The sequence below is a fragment of the Syngnathoides biaculeatus genome, chromosome 4 (genome assembly GCF_019802595.1).
Source record: "Syngnathoides biaculeatus isolate LvHL_M chromosome 4, ASM1980259v1, whole genome shotgun sequence".
Classification (NCBI taxonomy): Eukaryota; Metazoa; Chordata; class Actinopteri; order Syngnathiformes; family Syngnathidae; genus Syngnathoides; species Syngnathoides biaculeatus.
This window is the reverse complement of record NC_084643.1, coordinates 5,142,253-5,164,274: the sequence shown is the minus strand read 5'-3', so window position 1 is coordinate 5,164,274 and position 22,022 is coordinate 5,142,253. Positions and strand designations below refer to the sequence as shown.

Here is a 22,022-nt window from a genome sequence, read left to right as displayed (position 1 = left end):
TTTGAACTTTTAATTTTTACCAAACAAACAATTCGGTGACATTTTTTTGTGGCTCTGGTACAGAAAGCTTTAAATTACCGTATTTTCCGCACTATAAGGCGCACCTTCAATAAATGGCCCATTTTAAAACTTTTTTTCATATATAAGGTGCATAGAATAGACGCTACAGTAGAGGCTGGGGTTATGTTATGCATCCATTAGATGGAGCTGCACTAAAGACTCAGCGTTGATCCATATATAAGGCGCACCTGATTATAAGGCGCACCGTCGGCTTTTGAGAGAATTAAAGGCTTTTAGGTGCGCCTTATAGTCCTTTGTCCATCGCAAATATTTTTTGTGGCCAAAACACAGGTCAGATTTGTAGATGTTGTGTCTGTAAAAGTGATGGAAATAGTTTGAATATTTGAGTCATTCTTCATGTAGGCTAGGATTCTGAAGAACAACATGATGTCAACCATCCAAAATTGAACATATTTCCATGTGTTTTCTAGGTCTTTGTAAAATTGCTAAAGTACATCCCAAAGAGTAACAATTTTTTTTTTTTTTTTTTTTAAAGAATTTGGTGAAATTCCTAGTCGCAGTCCACTCATTGAGTCTCTACTGGCCAAAAGAGGGTAGACGGGTTCAACTGACCTGACCTGAGACTTTGAGTGAAACCTAGAACCTTCGAGGCAAAACTCAAAACGCATCATCATCCCCAATTTTGATTTTACTTGATCCTGGTGATTTTTCATGGTTTTCCAAAAGACATCTGAAAATTAATATTTGACTTTTATGGCGCCGGCACGGTGGAGAAGCTCGTAAAGCCTTGGCCTCAAAGTTCTGAGGTCCCGGATTCAATCCCGGACCCACCTGTTTTCCCCGTACCTGCGTGGGTTTCCTCTGGGGACTCATTCCGAAAACATGCAACATTAATTGGGCACTCTAAATTGCCCGTAGGTGTGATTGTGAGTGTGGCTGTCGTCTGTCTCTGAGTGCCCTGCGATTGGCTGGCAACCGGTACAGGGTGTACCCCGCCTCCTGCCCGTTGACAGCTGGGATAGGCTCCAGCACTCCCGTTACCCTTGTGAGGATAAGCGGCGAAGAAAATGGATGGATTGATGGACTTTTACAGTACATACAGAGTACAGTATCATAAACAATCACATGATCCCTTGTGGGATACTTAGTTTTTCTTGTCAGTATGGTATTGGCGCAGGCAGCGTGGGATCAATTCCTGCTCAGTGACCGTGTCGATATCCGCCCTGCGACCGGCCGGCGACCAGTTCGAGGGTGTGTAGTCTGCCTCGGGATTGGCTCCAGCTCTCTCCCCGGATAAATGCAGAGGGGTTGCGTCAGGAAGGGCATCCGGCGTAAAAACCGTGCCACAAATACGAGCGTTCATCTGCGATGACACGGGACAAGCCCAAAGAAATACAGACATGGTATTGTGGGACTGAGAAGGACTGGCGCCCTTTCCTGTCCATCTTAAAAGGTCCACACCCAAACATCACCACCCAGCTCCACTCACCCACGAGCCCTCTTCCACCCGCCACTTTGCGGGATACTTATCTGGACGGACAGCTTCGGGTGCGCGGAGACATCTCCTCTGATCTCCTCTGCCGTTTAAGAACCTTTTAACGAAGAAATAGCCCTCTGCCGCGCCCGCCGGCTCTTGATTCCGGCTTATTCCCTCATCCCGTGGGACTGATCCCCCCGTTGCAAACCCGGCAGCGCTGTTATCAGAACGATAGACATCCTGGCTTTGGAGATACGGCGTAATGGGAGAGCTGCGAGTGGATTTGATGAGCGAGGGAAGCGCAGGCGGTTTTGAATGCGCCTTACTCGCTCGCATTCAGGGGGAAGGATTCGAGCGTGGCAGGCGTTTTTTTTCCGGAGCAGCTGCGACGTCGGGTCAAAGCGTTTCGCCCGGAACATCATTTCCTGCCACCGATCGACATCTGCTAAGCAGCACAATACCTACGAGGAAGAGATGAGGCGAAGAGACGGCGGGGACGACAAACAAGCCAAAGACGTTGCTCCCTTTTGCCTCGCTCTTAAAAGCAATAATGGGAGAAAATTGGTTCTTGAAATTGAATTGGGGGGGGGGGGGGGGGTTAGTGGGTCTGTTTCAGCGAAGCATTATGCCTCAAAATACATTCGGTGAGCGGCAAATGGAGAAAAATGGGGCGCAGTTATGCGATTGTCTTTCATTTCATACAGTGGAGAATGTGGAAGTACCCCCCCCCCCCGGACCACCGCCACCAACCGTCTTTTAGTCTCGATCCGCACCACGCGTGCGCCCTTCCTCTCTGGCGACGCGTCTTTTAACAAATGCTCGGGTGAGGATGGGCTGCGGGCGACATTACGGAGAGGGCCCGCAGAAAAAGGATTACGTGAACTGCCGGTAATGAGCTCGAAGTGCCAGCGAGTTTGGGCCAAGCCTGCCTGTGTGCCAGTGGAAATGGCATTGTGCTGCGCCACCATTTTTTATTATTATTATTTACTTTTTTTTTGTTTCTTTTTTTTGCACAAGCACCAGGTGAGCAATAGTGGCCCCTTTTCCATCAGCTGTGTGTGGGAGTGGAAACAGACTGTATGATTTTATAATCTATTTGTCATCTATGTGCTTAAAATGGGCGGGACGGTGGAGCAGCCGATAAACCGTTGGCTTCACAATTCTGAGGACCAGGGTTCGATCCCGGCCCCGCCTGTGTGGGGTTTGCATGTACTCGTCCATGCCTGCGTGGGTTTCCTCGGGTCACTCCGGTTTCCTCCCACATCCCAAAAATCATGCAACATTAATTGAACACTCTAAATTGTCCCAAGGTGTGATTGTGAGTGCAACGGTTTGTCTCCGTGTGCCCTGGGATTGGCTGGCAACCGGTTCAGGGCATACCCCGCCTCCTGCCTGTCGACAGCTGGGACAGGCTCCAGCACTCCTCACCACCCTTGTGAGGATAAGCGGCAAAGAACATGGATCGATAGATGTCCTTAAAATGTTTTCTTCTCACTTACAATTGCAATTTTGCACGTTTATCATGTCTTTGATCAAATGGAATGTCTTAAAAAAATGTATTAACAAAGAGTACTTTGTCTTTGCCTGTAAACAATGCAAATATTTTTTAAAGTGCATCACTACTTTTGCTATTATTATCATTATGAAAAGCTATTATAAAACACTATTATTCATGATTAAATTTAACAAGAGAAGCAGGTGCATCAATTTATTTGGTAATCATTATAATTGCTTTCTTTCTGAGTAAAATTGTCATCGATAAAGGTAAAGTCACGGGCCGACGGCAGGCGGCTTAACCTTGTTACGCTGATTCCCTGCCAAAAAAAAAAAAAAAACAGGACACACGCTTCAGAGAGGTGCATGAGAAATCATTTTTCAATAATGCGTCTGACGCTGCCACCGACAGCCGAGATGAAATATTCGCTCCCGTTCTTTGTTTTAATATGAAAGGAGGTTGGGAAGCTTTTGATTCATGGCGATGCGTCTTGGACACGAGTTCACATGAAGGCCGCGGTTTTTTTTACAGACGCGGCACGCATGCTAGCTGGCTAGCTAGCTAGCTAGTTCCACAGTCTGAGTGGCTGTTCCTGGGGGACCAAACAATTTCCACTCAGTGCGGTGAATATAAATCCTTATCGTGTATCGTAAGAACTCTTTGTGAACCTCAGCGGTTTTTTTGCTTTAACCTTCCTCGTCTGGCGCATAATCCGACGAGGAGATTTGTAATCAGTCACCATTGTGAAACGTCTTTGTGACTGATGAATGATCGCTTCTGTGTGGCTGGATAATTGAGGCTTTGGGTTTATATATAAACAGCATAAGGGGGGTTAGTCCTTAATTAATTCATCAATCAGTGGCCAGGCTAGACCTTTTAGTTACTGGTGAATGTTAATTATTCTTCCGGCCAAGACATTTCAGACCATTATTTTCTCCTGACTCCGTAGGAACACTTTGGATGTCTCCCCCCGTCCTTTAAATTAAGGCACGCTTGGATAAGTTTGGTGTGGGGGGGGAAAAATGAATAATTTCAACCCCATCATACACCTTTGGGATGAGCTGGACTGTAAGCGAGACATGACAACAGACAGGGTCCAAAATCTTGTACAAGGTCTTCTTAAAAAGGTGGCTGTGAGGAAGTGGAGATCAACTGTCAATTTGACTTCCTGTGGAAAGTGCATTTGTCCGTTTAGTGAATATACGTGTCACGTGGTGGAAACTAGCAGGCACTGCCTCACTTTTCCTGGGTGAAGGTGGTTGCAGGAGGAAAAAAAAGAGCGCAGCGCTCCAGATTTATGGCTTGGGGGGGGGGAGATTGATTAGTGCCGTCACCAGCCGTGATGTACGGTTGGCAGTTTCCCCCACCCTCGCCGTTTGCGTTTGCTCATAAACGCGCACAACTGCGAGATACGCGACACGGCTTCACGTACGCGGCAGACACCCGTCGGTCCCCCAAGGCCCTCCGTGACAGCGCCCCCCCGGGCTGCTGCATGCTAAGCTTAGCAGTCAGGCTGCTGTTTTCATTTCTTTTCTTTTTTTCTTTCCGCGCCTGTCCACAGATAACGCCATCAATCACCACACGCACGCCGCACTGAGAGGAATGCGCTAAAGTGCTCCTACTTGTGTGTTTGTTGTGAGCAGGGTTTCATAGGCAGGAGATATGCTTGACTAGCTGTGTGGAGCAACGCTGCGCACTGATCCGGGGTCAGCCCGGCGGCCCCCGGCGCAGGTGTGTGTTTATCAGTCAACACATGCAGCTCAGAAGCCTCCAAACGTTAGGCAAGCTTTCCCAAATGCACACTGGGCGAGAAACAAGAGTCTCATTTAGCCACATAGCCACATCCCGGCAGACGACCCGGACGCTAGCTTCGACTTCAGATCATGCCGCCGGTTTCACCCGACTTTGTGTCTTTGCGCTCCAGGTTGGCCGCAGAACTCCCCCGGCTGTCGTACTGTGCCCACCTCGCCATGCTGGCCTGTCTGCAGAGGAGGCAGAACCCTCCACCCCAGCACCCGGTGTGTGCCAGCAAGAACCTGGAGCCACCGCAAGCCCTGGGACGCAAATGTGAGTTCACAAAAAGGTCCGGGGTCCGGGAATTGGGAATGTGTACATTGTGTCCGCGTAAAATTCCGTTAATCATTCAGGGCCAGCGACGGAAACAGAACGCTATCCCTGACTGTAAATAAGTGCTGGTAAAAAACGCCTTTCCGGTTTCTGCTCTGTGTGTCACCATGACCCCTCGCTTCTCTGAGGAATCCCAAACAGTCGGACGGGCAAACGTGCCCTTTACAGAGCAGATTGTCGTGTTGTTTTGGGCCGTCGTCGTGCGCGTGCCCGTTTAGCCGCGCCGATTGCGCGGTCGTGTCAACAGGGCCGAACAGACACGGTTTTACCACACAGCTCACGGCCCCGTGTGACCCCGAGGGGTCTGTAAACATTTACGGTGTCTGCTCGCCACCACCGCCCGTAACGCGTGACAGCTGCCGCCTCGGCTCCCCCCCAGCGCCACCCTCTGCCCGCTCGCAACGTGGCGCAACGGGACAAAGATGGCTTGTTTGCAGAGTTGCTCAACCAGTCGCGATCAGATCGCGTCCACGGGATTGATTGGATCTCGATCTCGATTGAAGCTTTTGATAGTGCTTTTAACTTTGATGATTTGTGAAAGCGCAAACAAGTTTTTGCCTCCATGATGACAACTTCGAAGTTGTTTTGTTATTCAAGGCAGCCGTACGAGTCGTTCCCAGATGATTAATCGAGAAGAGAGAAATCTGAAAAACAGCAGCTTGCGGGTCTCGTTGACAGTCAGACAATATGCGGGCTTTGAAAAAGCGTGTGAGCTAAACAATATGTTTTGCTTTTTTAATATGTATATCTTCCTCTATCATGGAGATTTAGCAGCCGGGGTCATTACCCTGACTGGCTTTGCGTTGAAGGAAGTGATTAAAAAGTAATGAATTTTGAATAAAGCGGACCAAAAGTGCTGGAATTACCTCTTTATTTCACAAGTAATCGCAATTTCTCCAGGGTTGTGTTGAAATCAGATAAACAAAAGCAATTCATCCGACCAGCTCCTGCTGATTTGGGTCTGGTTGCGGGGGGGGGGGGGACTTTCCGTCGTACGTATGTTATATATTTTGCACAACGGCGTCAAGTACCACGGAAGAAGTCTGTGACGGATGTGATGAATGTGTACACAGCAGGTAGTGGTTCATCCCGATCATAAAGTGCTTCTTCAGTCTTTAATCAAAGAAAAGGCCTGTGGACAAAAGGTGGAGACCTTGCACAAATTGGATTTGCAAAAGGGGGATGATGTTAAGAAAGCAATAAGAAATGAACCCGGCCCCTTAAAACGTTATCTTCATCCATTCTTTCCCAATTTCGCCGGATTATCGCATTTCCGGAGGAGTCGGACAAAAATCTCCAGATTTCTCCTTTCCCTTCGTGGACCCTCCCCCTCCCCGTCTTTCTCCATCTGGTTGAAGCCAGTAGTTCAAGTAGTGTCTCAGGTTTTGACATCAGGTTCTTTCACTGACAGCTTTCCCAGTTAAACCCATTCATTGGGAGGGTGGCAATTTTTTTTGCCTTATTGAGATAAAAGTCTCCTAACAGGACACAATCAAGGAAATAACACTTCTTTTTTCGTTTAGCGCATAAAACAAAGGGCAAAAAAGATGTACCCTCTCGCGGGCAGCGTCCCAAAACTGGGACGGGTATGTTATCAGTTCTGTGAAGTGGTGCATACTAGAGATATGTTTATGAATTCATTATTATTCTAGAATGACACTTATGTATTAATAATACTGATAAGATTCGCGCTTTGAAGACAAACTTGGTCACGTACTGACCTTTCTCCATTTCTTCTCTTGGAAAACACTCCATGTGTACTTGAGGCGGCCATGTTGGGTCAGGAAGGAAAGGGAAATAACTCCGTGCTAACTTTGACCGATGAGTTATCCTCTCCTGATGCCAAATTATGGCTACAGATTAAAAACACTGAAATATTTTGATCTACTGAAGGATATAATGCGTGAAAATCGTGATGTCCCAAAAATGGGACGCTGCCCACGAATGGGTTAACCCTAAAACTGTTTGGGAGCGTCGTTCAGCTTTCAACATGCATTGCTAAAGATATTCTGCAAAGCAATAATTCAGTTTTACACTGAGAAAAACAGACGGGAATATCATTGTGGGTTAAAAAAAAATGTGTGGAAATCATGATGTCCCAAAAATGGGACGCTGCCCACGAATGGGTTAACCCAGGGGTCGGGAACCTATGGCTCGCGAGCCATACCTGGCTCTTTTGGTGGTTGCATATTGCTCGCCGAGCCCTCATAACGACACGCCGTCCATGTGATTTTTGTCGTGCAGAGAACGTTTGTCCTCGTGGCGTTGCCGTAGTGAGGTGTGGGAGGCAACGCGAATGACGTAGAGACAGTTTGCCATAGTGGGTTGCCGTAGTTTTTGGGTGGTAGTCGAAGTCCAAAGGGTCTACTGCTGATCTTATCGGAACAACTATTTATGGAAACGCTTTTGACAAAGGTCGCTCAAAGAAAAGAATACGAGTACCACCGAAGTTTTCAACAAGAATGGACAGCCATTGTGGAGATGGAGGATTCTGCCGTGTGTTTAAATCCACGGATGGGGAGTATGCCAAAGCGTTCGTATTTTCGACGTTGCCAATCAGCATTTTGCCAAGTTCGTATCAAGACAAGATAATCAAACGGATAAAAGACACGCCTTTGTTGGCAAGAACTGTTCACCATCCTACCAGCATGATAGAAAATCAAATTGAATTACGTTCACAATTAACGGATGGAAATCTCAACGCCTGCGTGAAGATTAATCTGACAGTGTATGAAACAGACTGTCAAGCCGTTAGCAAAACCAGGAAGCACCTGAAGTCGCATTAATGATAAGAAGTGCTTTTGTCATCATTGGTTAGCAACATCACAATGTTATTTCCAAGAATTCAGAGACTGTATTGTACTCTAAAAGTGTTGCTTCGACATGAATTCGCAAATACACCTCTAGTTGGTTTTTTTTAATATTGCGTGTCTCTTTTGAAATTACGTTTTAAAAATATTTGGCATTTATGGCTCTCTGAGTCAAAAAGGTTCCCGACCCCTGGGTTAACCCATTTGATGTCTTTTTCCGCCAATGGCAGTGTTTCAATGAGGACGTGTAAACAAAATAGCCTCCTTTTTGTGCCGTGCATGTGCAATATTCAAACATGGCTTCAAAGAAGGTGCACATGGGTTTCGAACGCAGACACGGGCCACGCTGAGCAGGCTGAATTGTTGTTTAAGTCTCATTTAGTGTTAGCGGGTGTTATTAAGGTGACCCAGCCGCTCAATGGGAGGCACCCCTCCCAGCGACACAATGAGTGAGCATGCAGGAGGTGGTTTACTTGGCAATCAAGCAGAGGTGAAAAGTGTCATTTGCCTCTTCTGTCCTTTAAATAAAACGTGTGTGTGAGAGCAAGAGCGAGAAAGGGCTGGGATGGGAGCGCGAGGAGGCTTTTACTAAAAGACCCCGCATGCAGATGCCGAGCGACGGCACAGTTCATCGACGCGACTCCCATTAAAAATCCCTCACACCCTCAATAAAAAAGGACTTAACTGGCTCTGCCATCAGCTGGAAGCGTTCAGATCGGCTCTCGCCAGACAATCAATTTCCCCCAAGCGCGCAGAGCTTAGCCGGAGAAACGGGAGGCGGGGAGTAGGATGTTTCCATTATCACAGCCCGGGCTCGAGGGGGGGGTCGAGGCGCGCGGGGCGGAGACGGCGGGCGGCGGCCTGAGCGAGGAGGACGGGGAGAGCGCCGCGAGAAGCCGGCTTTTCGGAAAGCCATTGACCGCCTGCCCTTAAAAATATCATATTGGATTAGCTTCATAGGGGCGGCCTTTTGATATTTTTTTTCTTCCTTCGGCCGTAGAATTAAAAGGCAGTGCCGAGCATTACTTGAATTATAAATCACAGCCACTTGCTTCCGCGGCGTCCAAATTCCACGCATATGTGGCGGCGCTCTCCCGCGCCAGCCGCTGTCATTTTTAATTAAATCCTCCTTACGGGTGACATTTGTAGCCCTCGTCCTCCGGCCCAGATGGAGACATGAAAAGCGGAGACGGCCTCTCATCGCGCCGTGCCCCAGAGGGAGGGTGCCTGGACGAGGGAAGGAGTGGGAGAGAAATCCAGAGAAAGGCAGAAAGGCCACACGGGGGGTGAATAGCAGCGAGTGACCTCGGACACGCTCGTCGTCCCTCCCCGTCGTTACTTCGGCTTCATTGTGGCGCTCCGCTGTGGCTCTGAAAATCCGAGAGGAGTAGAGGGCGAGCATGAGAGGAAAGGGAAAGGGAAAGTCTCCACTCCAGTGATGAGTAACACTGGCGGGTCTGCCCCCCTCCCTCCACAACCGCCACCTGCCCCCCTCTCTGGCCAGGACAGCAATTACACCGCCACATGTCAGCGACAGAAAAAGAACTGCTTCACAATCTTACGTGACGGTTAAATTGGGGGGATTTGGCTGTTTCCGAAAATGTTATCTTGTCATGTTTTCCATTCGCTTGTTTAATTACGTGATGAATTGTGGTCAAACTTTGGCGCAGAGAGCCATTTTCTTGAATATCTTAAAAATGACTGCCAGTTATCTAACCTTGATTTGGAAAGCTGCTATTTCAGCTGTGTGTGTGTGTGTGTGTGTGTGGTGAAATCAAATTGGAAAGAACAATTTAATCCTAGTTAAAGCCGTTTAATCAACGGCTATAAAAGTCCAGATTTGTTTTTCCAAATCTGCCCTTCCGCACAGACACACACGCCTACGCAGTCGAAGGCAAGATGGAACTGACACGCGGCAGTAACCTCCCGCGACACCAGCCGCGAGGCCCGGCGTGCCAATCAGCCAGGTGTAGAACCAGACGTTCCCAGGAGGCCCGATATCCGCGGTTCGTGCCGTGTCGAGTCGGGTTTCAAACCTTCTCCAGATTGATGGACGGAGACAATCGCACGGCCTGGGGACACAGCGCGGAAGGTTCACCTGGGGAATCGTCCTAATAGCCCCCGTTCCTCTGCAGGAAGGGAAGACGCTCGCTTTTGCTTGTAGCTAAGTGGGACGAATTAATGGACACGATAACCCCCCCGTGGCCTGAGCTTATCTAATTTGGTCGAAGAGACACAACAGAGGAGTTGGAAAGCTTTCTGAACTCCGGTCCGGTGTGACGTCAGCTTTTCCACTTGAATATTAATCGGCGGTCACAACGGCTGCAGAAATAACAACTCTTAGCCTGACTGGCAACTAGTCTCAGCAAGGCTCCACTCGCTATTGACGCATTTCTCTTGGCAGTCCCGGGACGATACCATCTGGTTGAAATCCGCCCCTGCTAGTTTCTTATTGGTGGAGTCAATTTGTCAAGGCTTGGCTCCGAGGTGTCAAATTCATTTTATATCATGAGCTACAATCACGCGATTTGATGTCAAGTATGCCAGACAAGAATATTCATCGCAGTCAAACACATGCCAGTGCGGAAAATTGAGACGCCGTGTAAAAACTTTTGTACGTCGATCCTGATACTTGGATGGCTCCGGTTTAACTAATGACAGACCACCGTGGTGAGTTCAGAGTGACCAAGCGTCCTTTGATTTTGGTGATGGGTCATCGTTACTTCCCCCAGTGGGAAAATTATGAAACAAGTTACTTTGATTGAAAAAAATCTCTACATGCCGGATTGGACCCGCTGACGGGCTGTTTCCGGCCCCCGTGCTGTTCATTTGACACCCTCGGAACTATTTTAACAATGGGTTGTTTTCACGTGACGTCACCCGTTGGGCTGCCTCGAACGGCGGCCATTTTCGATCCGTGAGCTCCCGTTACTCATACATAGGCAAGGTGGACGGCATTATGTTTGTAACTGCGACCGACAGCACATCGAGCCCAGACTGACTATTAGGCTACCTGGCGTCCACACATCATGGGACTCAGGACTGCGTCACAAAGGCGCAGTATTGTGCCCTAGATCTTTTACTCTCTGTGACAGAAATCACGAAGGAGGAGCACGTACCTGTATGCTAACAAGGAAAAACGAAAGGCGGTGAAATTTTATTTTTTTAATATCGAGGCAAACTCCATTTATTAGATTTTTTTTTTCTAAAAAGTAAAACCTGTATATTAGTTCACCACAAGCAAAGTGACATGTTTATTATTTGTTTAAAATTTCATGACAATAGCAGAAAGACAAAAGAATAAACAAATCCAGTATTTCACAAAATTCTCAAATCTTTCAAGTGATGAACAAAAAAAAAAAGATCTTAACTGTAATGTTGGCCTTCTGAAAAGGGTATCGCTTAAGCTTAGCTCGGCGACACATCAGCACAATGGCGGTTGAAGCCGGGAAAGCGGGATAGAAGCGTCGGGCAATCGTCCACAAAGCCAAGTCTCCGTGAAGCGCAGAGCCGCGGAACGTCTAAAGTCTTTCGTCGGAAGCGTTAGACTATGTCCCCGCTTACGCAGCTGGACTTGTGTACCGGATCGCGAGGCTTTGAAGAGCGCTTCGACTAGCAACTCTGGAAAAAGCTTCAGCGAATTGGCGAGAGTTGTTGAAAAAAAGTCAGAAGGAGGCTCTCTGATGTTTAGCAAGTCCTCTGTTGTGTACTTCAGTCCCGAGACGCCCGTGAAACACAAAAACACAAACAGTAACCGAGAGTATTCCGTAGACTTCCACACTGGTCACGCGTTAGGCAGGGAGGTTAAATGGCGGTGCGCAGTGCTGTGTGGCTAATTCAGCAAAAAATGTGACATGAACGAAAACAACCCATTGATTGTAGCTAGCTGGAAACAACAAAAATAAACACAGGTGCTAGCATTAGCTTAGCCTGTTACATATGCACATTTCAATCTCGCCGATTGTCTTTACTTCATTCTAGCCACGCTGCAGCGGGGCCATTTTCTTGCTCCCTCCTGCTTCCTGTGCAGAAGTGAGGGAAAGGGCAAAAAAAAAAAAAATCTGCATGTATTTGACCTTTTCCCACCAACTGAACCGTCCCTCTTTCCACGTCCCATTTTGAATTCCACAGAGTGTCCACATGGGCGTTCGGATTATTCCAGCAGGTCATGAAGGACTTTTTCATCGTGAAAGGTGACTGACAGCTATCCGTGGACGGCTTCTTTTCTGGACGCCTACTTATGCAATCTCATTGCGGTGGGGGATCTCTGTGCTCGCTCGAGCGTTTCATACGCGCCCATCACAATTTCATCATATTGAAAAATTCCGAGCATTTAAGGGGAGCGGCCACGTGACTGGCCGGCAGCCCTGCCCGGCGCTTCGTATAGCCTCTTGCCATCACAGCGCTGGCGCACGGAAGATCATTTCCGGCTGGCGGTGACCCGCCGAGCTTTGCCTTCGCTCTGCCCTCTCGCCTTCTGCTACGAGCGCAGGGGGGCGAAGCAATCTTACTGCCGGGGGAGGTGAGCTGGAGGAAGAGGGGCTCTGCCGGTGCTGTGCTCGCAGCAGGAACTGGATTGAAAAAGAGCTTCCCGGTTCCAAAGCGAGCTGGCATTCGGGCATCACTGCAGGTACTGGCGTCACCGCCCTCCGTCTGTGCCCGCCAGAGGCCGGTGGGAAGTGAGAGGACGGAGTGTGCTCAGTCCTTTGCTTTCACACAGTTGACGTTGGTAACGGTTCACACGTGTAAAAAGGAGGGCAAACTCGACTGCTCGCGCAAACGGGTGCAGGAGCCGTCCTACGAACCGCGCACGCCCGGCATCGCATCTGCCAAACGTGCTAAACTGCAAATAGATGCAACGCGAGTTACCAAACCCGAGATGAATCGCGATGGCTGACTTTGCGTCCGCAAGGCGGCCACAAGTGGCCCCGCTGTGCCCAGCCAGAACGAGGAGGGGCTGGCAAAATGGGAAGCGACGGGGAGAGATCTATATTCGATGCCACGACGGAAAATGATCATGACAAATCCACTATTGAGCAATGTCATTTTGGCACTACTATATGACAGGGGGGACAAATTGTTGTAATTGTTTCCCATCAAAGGGCCATGATGGTTTTGCAACCATGTAAATGTAAGTATCCTTACAGTGTATTGTGAAATAATGCACAACAAATGAATAAGTTCAGAAATCTGATTAAGAAATCAGATGTCAGTCTTATTTTAAAAAGGGGTTTGGTCACATGCTTGTGGAAAAACATGAAGCAGAGATCAGTCACGATTTGCCTACGTGAGCCACATGAAATGATGTGCTGGATCAGATCTGGCCCCCGTGCCTTGAGTTTGACCACTTCCAACAATATTTGTGCCTGATACATGCAGGAAATTTCTAAATGAAGATGAGGATAGCTTGCATTTTAAAGCACTTGTGCTGTACCTGCCACTACTTTTAAGATCTAAACTTTAAAAAGGTTGTCCGTGAGTGTTTTTAATTAAAGGCAGACAAAGCGTCAGGTCCCGTTTTGCTGTTCGAGCTGCACGTCTTTATTTCCACTTCAGTAAATAACATCGTGCATTTAACGTCCCGGCCTTGATTGAAACCCACAGATGGTAAATATCGATCGATTTTGTTGTTGCGAGAGGTCTGGCTGTAAAGAGAGCCATTACGTTGGGGGGGGGGGGGGGTAGACCAGGTTTGACCGAGCTATGTGATCGAGACAGGAGGGAAGTTTTTTATCCCTTTCCACTCTTTTATTTCCTATTGTTTGACATTGTGAACGGAAACTCACATGGAACTTGGATACCTCTCTTTTTCTTTTTCTTCGTTGTAGTTTTCATGTGAAAGAGTTGTTGGCATTGCGGAATCGATACATACTGCGATTAAATAGTGTTACAGATTAGACATTAGGTACTGGACATATCTAATGGGATCCAATAAAAGAACTGTATCTATATGCACGTGACTTCGCCATTTTCACGGCGCCATATTGCCGGTCAAAAAAAGCTGCTCGACAGTGTGGGAGACATTGAACCGGAGCAGAATATTCGCAATGGCCGAGACTTGTTGTGCTGTTGGTTGTTACAACACACGAGACAGATATTCAAAGAGGTCATTCTATAGAATAGCAGCTGAGAAGAACAAAAAATATCGATGCAATTCGGCAATTAAACGTGATGGGTGGTCCCCGACCAAAATACGCACATGCCTGTGTAGCGATCCATTCATTTCAGGTAGGAATTATTCATCTCAATCTCAAATTCCCAAGAAGTAGTTATGATGCCAAGTTGGTTCATTTGAGAACAATGCGTTTAAAAAGGAAAAAAACTGACATTGTGTTGTCTCCAACGTACACAGAAGCGTCTTGCGGCAACACTTTAAACTTCGGAAAACCTCTCCCCAACACTTTTTTTTCATTTTTAAATATGCATTGTTCTCAAATGAGTCCAATACATATTTTAAAAAAAAAAGGAAACTAAACCGTCGGTCATACAGAGGTTTACGTAGGTTAATGTGTGGCCACAACACGCTTCCGTGTACGGGGGCTGGAGCCTCCCCAGCAGTTTATTTTCTTTTTTTCAAATACGCATTGGACTCATTTGAGAACAATGCATATTTTTTAAAAAAAAAACATCTGTCACAGAGATATTTAGCAAAGTTTAATGTGTGGCCGCAACACGCTTCCGTTTACGAGGAGCCGAATCGCTGTCTTTTTTTTTCCTTCCAATCATAGTTAATGAATGCGAGTTTCTGTAAAACCACGGGTTAATTCTTTAAAGATTGCTATTTGTATTAAAAAAATCTGAGTGGCTCCATCACTATGTAGCATTTATTCTTGATTTGAGAACCGATCCAGCAACGAAGTATTTGTATGCGTCCAGATTTTCTACGCTTTCAAACTCTTCCGTGTAAATATCAACGACTTACTCGCCAGATGTGTAGATCCAGTTGTCCAAGCGAGTTAACGGTCCACTTTCTTGTCGGCGAAAACATCGACTTCGGCATTAAATATGGGTCCTCGGTGCCAAGTGTCTCTCATTTTTCCACGTACCTTCGTTTATTATCACCTTCTAAATGTTCAACGGTATCGGACAAAAACTCTGGATGTCGTGCTATAAGACATATTTTCGTGTTGTCGCCAACCGACTTAGCATTAAAGAATGCTTTGCTAGACCGTCATGTGACCAGTCACGTGACTTCGGCGACATAGGTCCACGAGCTCTATTGACACTGTATGAGATGTACTCATTTTACACTCTGGTGATTATTGTGGTTGGAGTGTGCAAGACCGTATGGTATCTGGTAACTAATGTAATTACTCTATTATTACTGTATTATTAGTGGGGGGGGAACCCTCTACTTATATAGTTGAAAAAGAATGTAAGTATTGTAAACTATAACTCGGGCAAAATTGAGCTTGCTATATGTGAAGAAATGTCAGTACCCTAATATAAGAAATTGTAATTGTAATGTAATATTCAGTGTTAACATGGTACCTTCATTTAGCCCCGGCAGTATGTGATCATATTTGTACATTTTCGTGGTATTGTCCAGTTGTATTTGTACCCTGCCTCAGATGCAGCGCATGTCTGCCCCCTCCGCCTGCCCAATTTGAACTTCAATCCAAAGCAGAATCCGTAAACGACCGCGAAAGGTCAAAAAGTTCCTCTCTCTCTCGCTCTCTCTCCCTACTCTCGCCTCCCTCCCCCCCGCCTCCTCCCGGCGCGTGTACTGCGGCGGAGTGCCTTGTTGTCTGCGCCGTGTTAAATATTAATTGGGAATCAGTGAACGACTTGTCTGTTAAATGATAGAACAGAAGGGCCCGGGCTTGCCTCAGGCAGCCTGCGGGCGCCTTTCTTCTCCCATTTACCTGCAGGCCTGTGCAGCAGCACTTTCTGGGCTTTGACAGGCCGGCCCAGCCCCCCCCCCCCCCCGGGCTCCTCTTGCCGCCACGTCCATTTCTCCCCCCATCATACTCAGCCGTGCTTCCTTTCTTATTTTCGTATGTGCTCACAATGGCTATCTCTCGGGTCTTTTATTCCAGACTTCTGTGTTTGTGTTGTATTTGCTGCTGCTCTTGGCAGTACGCGGAATCCTTTGAGAGAACCATGTCAGATTCTAGTATCTTTTCCCGAAAAAAAAAAAAAAAAAAAAAGAGCAGAAAGAAAGCTATTTAAAACTCTGTGCCGCGCTCATAAGGTTTAATACCGCCTCGTTGTGACCTCACAATTTTGTCTCCGCCCCCCGCCGTGCGCCCTCTCACCTGCGGGGGGGTCAAATTAACCTTCAGAGGCCCGCTTTCGAGTCCGACTGACCGTTGTGGAGGAAAGGTTCCGAGGAATTATTGTTTAAAATTTCATCCCTCCGACCTGTTGCGGTCTCGGCCCCTTCGCCGGGTTGAGAGACGTCATATCGAGTGTCGGCGGGGGTCAGCGTTAAACGGGAGCGGCGTAGAGAAATGTCTGGAAATCAAGGGGGGAGGGGGGGGTTAGACTTGGATGCCGCAGGAATGCGTTCACAGGCTCACGAGCGCAGGCCTAATCGCACGTGACAATATCGGCTGGTGCGCCAGTCGCAACGCATAACCACCGTGCTGCTCGCGCTGACTCGGCGTATTTGCCGATAAAGCCTCTTTCTTTCTAGAGCGTGCAATGCGCACAATGAGGGTGGCCCAGGCAGGCCGGAGGGCAAACCACAACTAAAGCCAGACCTAATTATTAAACAGAGCGTTTTTTTTTTTTTCATTTTCTTTTGGAGGAGAACAGTTTTTTTTTCTCATCCATTAACTATTCTGTTATGTCATTTTGGTCATAATTCCACAAACCGTGTTTGGAGGAAGACGAATGGTGAGCTCCATCCCGAGAACACCATCCCTACTGTGAACCAAGGGGGTGGTAGGGTCATGCTTTGGGGGTGCTTTTCTGCACATGGGACAGGACGACTGCACTGTATTAAGGAGAGGATGACGGCGGCCATGTATTGTGAGTTTTTGGGGAACAACCTCACAACCTCTTTCCCTCAGTCAGAGCATTGAAGATGGGTCGTGGCTGGGTCTTTCAACATGACAACGACCCGAAGCACACAGTCAGGAAAACCGAGGAGTGGCTCCACAAGAAACATATCAAGGTTCTGGTGTGGCCTACCCAGTCTCCAGACCTAAACCCAGTAGAAAATCTTTGGAGGGAGCTGAAACTCGGTGTTTCTCAGTGACAACCCAGAAACCTGTCTGATCTAGAGAAGATCTGTGTGTAGGGGTGGGCCAAAATCCCTTCTGCAGTGTGTGCAAACCTGGTGAACAACTACAGGAAACGTTTGATCGCTGTAATTGAAAACAAAGCCTACTGTACCAAATATTAACATTGGTTTTCTCAGGTGTTCAAATACTTAACCTAAATACCTAACCTGACACAGGTGCATCTGATTCAGGAAAATAAATGGAGTGGAGGTGGACTTTTAAAGGGGGACTAACAAGTCTTTGAGGGTCAGAATTCTAGCTGATAGACAGGTGTCCAAATACTTATTTGCGGCTGTATCACACAGATAAATTGTTAAAAAAAAATCATACATTGTGATTTCTGGATTTTTCTTTTTAGATGATCTCTCTCAAAGTGGACATGCACCTACGATGAAAATTTCAGACCCCTCCACGATTTCTAAGTGGGAGAACTTGCAATACAGCAGGGTGTTCAAATACTTATTTTCTTCACTGTATCTCTTTACATGTCAGAATGAATGAGAAAAATAACAGGATTTATGCACGCAACACTCGGTTAAGTCATGCGGTCCGGGAAAACCAAATATGTTTCGCATCAATAACTGTTGGGGTCGCAGGTCACTTGAGCGTTTCCCAGCTGACCTTGAGCAAGAGTTGTGGTCGACCCTGGGCTGGTCGCCAGCAAACGAACAAACAATCATTTACGACCTCATTTACACTTATTGACGAGTTCAAGTCTTCGGCTGGCCCAGTGGTTCCCAGTGGGGGTTTTTTCTCCAATTTCGGAGATGTAATCGAGCTCGGGAGAAAAATTTGCTCCATCTGCTGGTTGTAACTTAATCATGAAAAGTGTTCATGGTAGAACCGGCACCCACCCTGTCATGACCCCGCGCCCCCCAGTTTGAAAACCACTGAGCTAGCTTAACATGCATATTTTGGGAATGTGGAAGCAGGCCGGGAAGACTCGCAGGACGCAGCATAACAGTAGACTCATACCCAGATCTCAAGACTGCAAGGCAGAAATGCTCATCACTCTTCTGTACCCTTTCAAAATCCTTTTCTACCACAGTGGTTGGACTACCTCTAAAAAAGATGCAATATTAAAAATAATGAATGCATATACTGAAATTGGCGGCACGGTGGATCAGCTGGTAAGGCGTTGGCCTCACAGTTTCCAATCCCGGCCCCGCCTGTGTGGACTTTGCATGTTCTCCCCCGTGCCTGCGTGGGGTTTTTCCGGGCACTCCGGTTTCCTCCCACATCCCAAAAACATGCAACATTAATTGGAGACTCTAAATTGCCCCTAGGTGTGATTGTGAGTACGACTGTTTGTCTGTCTCCGTGTGGCCTGCGATTAGCTGGCAACCCGTTCAGGGTGTACCTCGCCTCCTGCCCGTTGACAGCTGGGATAGGCTCCAGAGCACTCCCCGCGACCCTCGTGCGGATAAGCGACAAAGAAAATGGATGGATCACGAAAGTTGATACACATGATTTGCCTTCGCGGGCCACATAAAATCATGCAGCAGGCCAGATCCGGCCCCCGGGCCTTGAGTTTGACACCTTTGCATTTTCTCCCCGTGCCTGTGTGGCTTTTCTCCGGGCACTCCGGTTTCCTCCCACATCCCAAAAACATGCAACATTAATTGGACACTCTAAATTGCCCCTAGGTGTGATTCAGATGTGGCCTGCGATTGCCTGGAAACCAGTTCAGGGTGTTGCCCGTTGACAGCTGGGATGGGCTCCAGCACTCCCCGTGACCCTCGTGAGGATACGCGGCAAAGAAAATGGAATGGATATACTGAAATTAATTGCATATACATTTTGATTTAAATCACTAACTACCCATCCAGCCTTTCTCGGCCTCAAATTTGCAAGTGAGCTGGAGCCCGCCTCAGCCGACCTCGTTGTGGTTCCCCCTGACCTGAGAACGTGCAAAAGCGCAGAGGAAGGCGGCAGGCCAGATTTGAACCCGCAACCTCTGAACCGTGAGGCAGATGTTCTCACCAATCATCCGCCCCGCCACAACGGTTAGTTAGTTAGTTAGGTTTCAATTGTTACTGGAAGCCAGCTCCATATTTCCCGCACGTGTTTACTGAGGTCATCGTGTATTTTGAGGTAAACACGTAATGTTCCAGGCCTTTGTTTATTTAGTACACGGGTGTCCCACAAAAAGGCCTGACACGGGGGCGGGGGATGTGCGCATTCCACCGCGGCTCAAACGGCTGCTGTGTTTTTAGTGGACACTTGGCTCCATCGGCGCTAATTAACCCTTCCGGCTCGGACCAGAAGCCTCCATTGTCCGGTCCTCTTTCGCACTTGTCACGACAAAGATGGCAAAATATACTCCTGTTTATGCCATTTCGCAAACCATCGTCCTCATTTTCAGATATTTTTCTTCGTTTTTTTTTTTTTTTTTTGTAATTCTTCAAGCGAGAGGCAGCAGGTCGGCCGCGCCGGTGTCAGCGGGGGCAGGAATGCGGGACGACTCGCTTTCCCACGCTGTTCGCTTTCTCCTGCCGGAGACGCGACGAGGCCCTGGGCCGGGGCTAATGCAGCCAAGACTGTGGACAAATGGAAAGTGACACTTGTGTGTGTAGAACGGTATTTGTGGTGACGCTTTGACTACAGATAATAAAGTGTTCACCCCGGGGTGATTTCGCCCGGCGAGCACCCCCAGATGAAACTCACTTACTCACAGAGCGAGATGGAAAAGACAGAGGAGAAGGGACGGAGCCTGGAGAGACAAGTGGGGGGGGGGGGGGGGGGTTAAAGCCGAGAAGAGATAGATAGATAAAGGAAGGCCAAAAAGGATGAAAACAGTGAGACAGAACAGAGACGACCTAGAGGCACGAAGGAAGAATTTCCACCGTTTGTAATTACAAAGCTTTTTGGGTCGGGGGGGGGGGGGGCGACTGCACCGTGATGTCAGCTGAGATTTGTCCCTCTTTTGGATCCACCTGTTTTTCCTGCTCTAATCCGCCGGACTCGTAGCTTGGGAGAATGTGCACCGTATTTAGCTTTTGAAGGTTATCAGTAATTCCCGAACAAGCGGGAACGCGGGAGCCAGAGGAGTCGTTTCCCAGTCATTTCCCTGACAGCCCATAAAGGGCAGGTCAGTGCTGGAAAGGCGCACGGGGGGCGGGGGGGGGGGATGACTCGCCACAACAATTGAACTCGTTCAAGTTTTTACGGCCGATCCGGTGACATCTGGCTTCAAAGAGAAATACCGGAGACAAAATGTAAACACGGCGGCGTCCTGTCGGTTTCGCTTGTCCTCAGAGGGAACTTGTGCAAGTTAATGAGGCGCTCTGATGCCTTGTCCTTGGTAAATAGGAAAGACCGTCGACAAGGTGCGTCTGGGGAATTTGTTTAAGGGTTGAGGTCAGGTCTGAGTCAATGGACCTTTCCGACCTGTCAATCACTCGTACAATAATTGCCAATCAGATAGCCGCATTGTCTTGACACGCCCCATCTCGCCGCATTGTCCCACGAGCAATGCCTGGTTGTCAGTAGCGTGCGCTTGGAAAAGTTAATGTTACAAAGAAAATGGTCCTCAGATGCGCTTGAGGAACGTGCAATTCTGACGAACACAGTTGACGAAGTGTCTACGGTGGATTAAGGCTCGCGGAAAACCGCACGTACAACTAAAAGTGAACAATATCAACAAACACAAGGCTGTACCTTCGAAGGTAAGTGAGGGAGAAGTATCTCCGAGTGAGTTTGATTGAATTATTATCAGTGCTTTATACATTGCAGGAGAACAACTTTCACTTTGTTAGTGTATCACTGACCTGCTGAATGATGCGTGTCATGTTTTATGTCGAAGACTCAGGTTAGCGATATGTACATGCGCCACGTCCTGCAAGAGAAATGTCTATTTGCCTATTTTTATCACATCAGACTTTCAAAACAGAGGACTGGGTTCGATTACGAGCCAAGTCAAATGAATACACTCACTCACTTATAAAGACTACAGTGATATTACTCGTGATCTTTCCAAGTAAAAAGTACTCACCCTGCTTTACATGCGCAGTACGATTCCACCATTTTATCCTGTTGGATTTCAATATGAAGTTTGTGAGGCGTCAAACTTTTTGCTGTTATTCTGACATTGCGTCCTGCCGCGTCCAAAATCTTAATTCCGTGGACATATCCTTGCGCGAAATAGTTGAGACCTCCCTGTAGAACTCTCTTGGACAAGTCGGACGCATTTGGCAAAAAAACATACCCCAATATTATCTGGAATACGCGTTAGAGAATCGACTTCAAACCTGTTCTGTTCAGTCGTCATTTTGGAAGCTTGTGGCACATGGCAAATGTAGCTAAGGGGGGGCGGAGCTTAAGATCGGCAGTCGGGAAAGGTCCATTGCCCCTTCACCGAACTCAGAGGATGGCCCTCCCCTCAATGTTGGAAGCATATCCTGCACTTGACCAAAGTGATTTGGGTGAACTTTTAGATCTAAGGAGGTTTTCCCAGGGATATCTTTATACTTGTGTGCCTCTGGTTTATGTGGAGACATCAGTGTAGTACCTGTGTATAACTTGGTTGTACAATCCCTCACTTGTACCGTCGGTCACAATGGGCGCACCAATTCTCTGACCTCATGTTGGGGTCTGTTTTAAAGGAGCGCCGTGATTTGGCGCCTCGTTTGTTTTGTTTTTCCTGTTTGTGCAGGAAATAGATTACATCTGATACGAGAGTGGCGTCGGTGCAATGAAAAGATTGGATTTGGACGTTATATCCGAGATTTAAACTCAACCCCCACCCCAAAAAAAAATCCATTTTTGACATCATGGCGACGGGTGCGTGCTTGCGACGACGGATCAGCGTGCGGGTCACTTGAACATTGTCACGATCCTCTTTGCACTTTGCGACACGTTGG

General features: G+C 47.7%; 1 protein-coding gene across 16 annotated transcripts in view; it reads left to right on the top strand.

The window, feature by feature from the left end:
• Positions 1–22,022, top strand: part of fam222aa (family with sequence similarity 222 member Aa) — an 85,434-nt gene that overhangs the window by 50,374 nt on the left and 13,038 nt on the right. For 12 of the 16 annotated variants that reach the window (XM_061817039.1, XM_061817031.1, XM_061817032.1 and 9 more), the window contains one exon: positions 4,918–5,060. In XM_061817039.1, the coding sequence (XP_061673023.1) occupies positions 4,964–5,060 (97 nt within the window). In that variant the 5' untranslated portion in view covers positions 4,918–4,963. Of the gene's footprint in view, positions 1–3,554; positions 3,617–4,636; positions 4,725–4,917; positions 5,061–22,022 lie in introns of those variants that run through there. The other 4 variants (XM_061817038.1, XM_061817036.1, XM_061817034.1 and 1 more) reach the window with 2 other exon arrangements.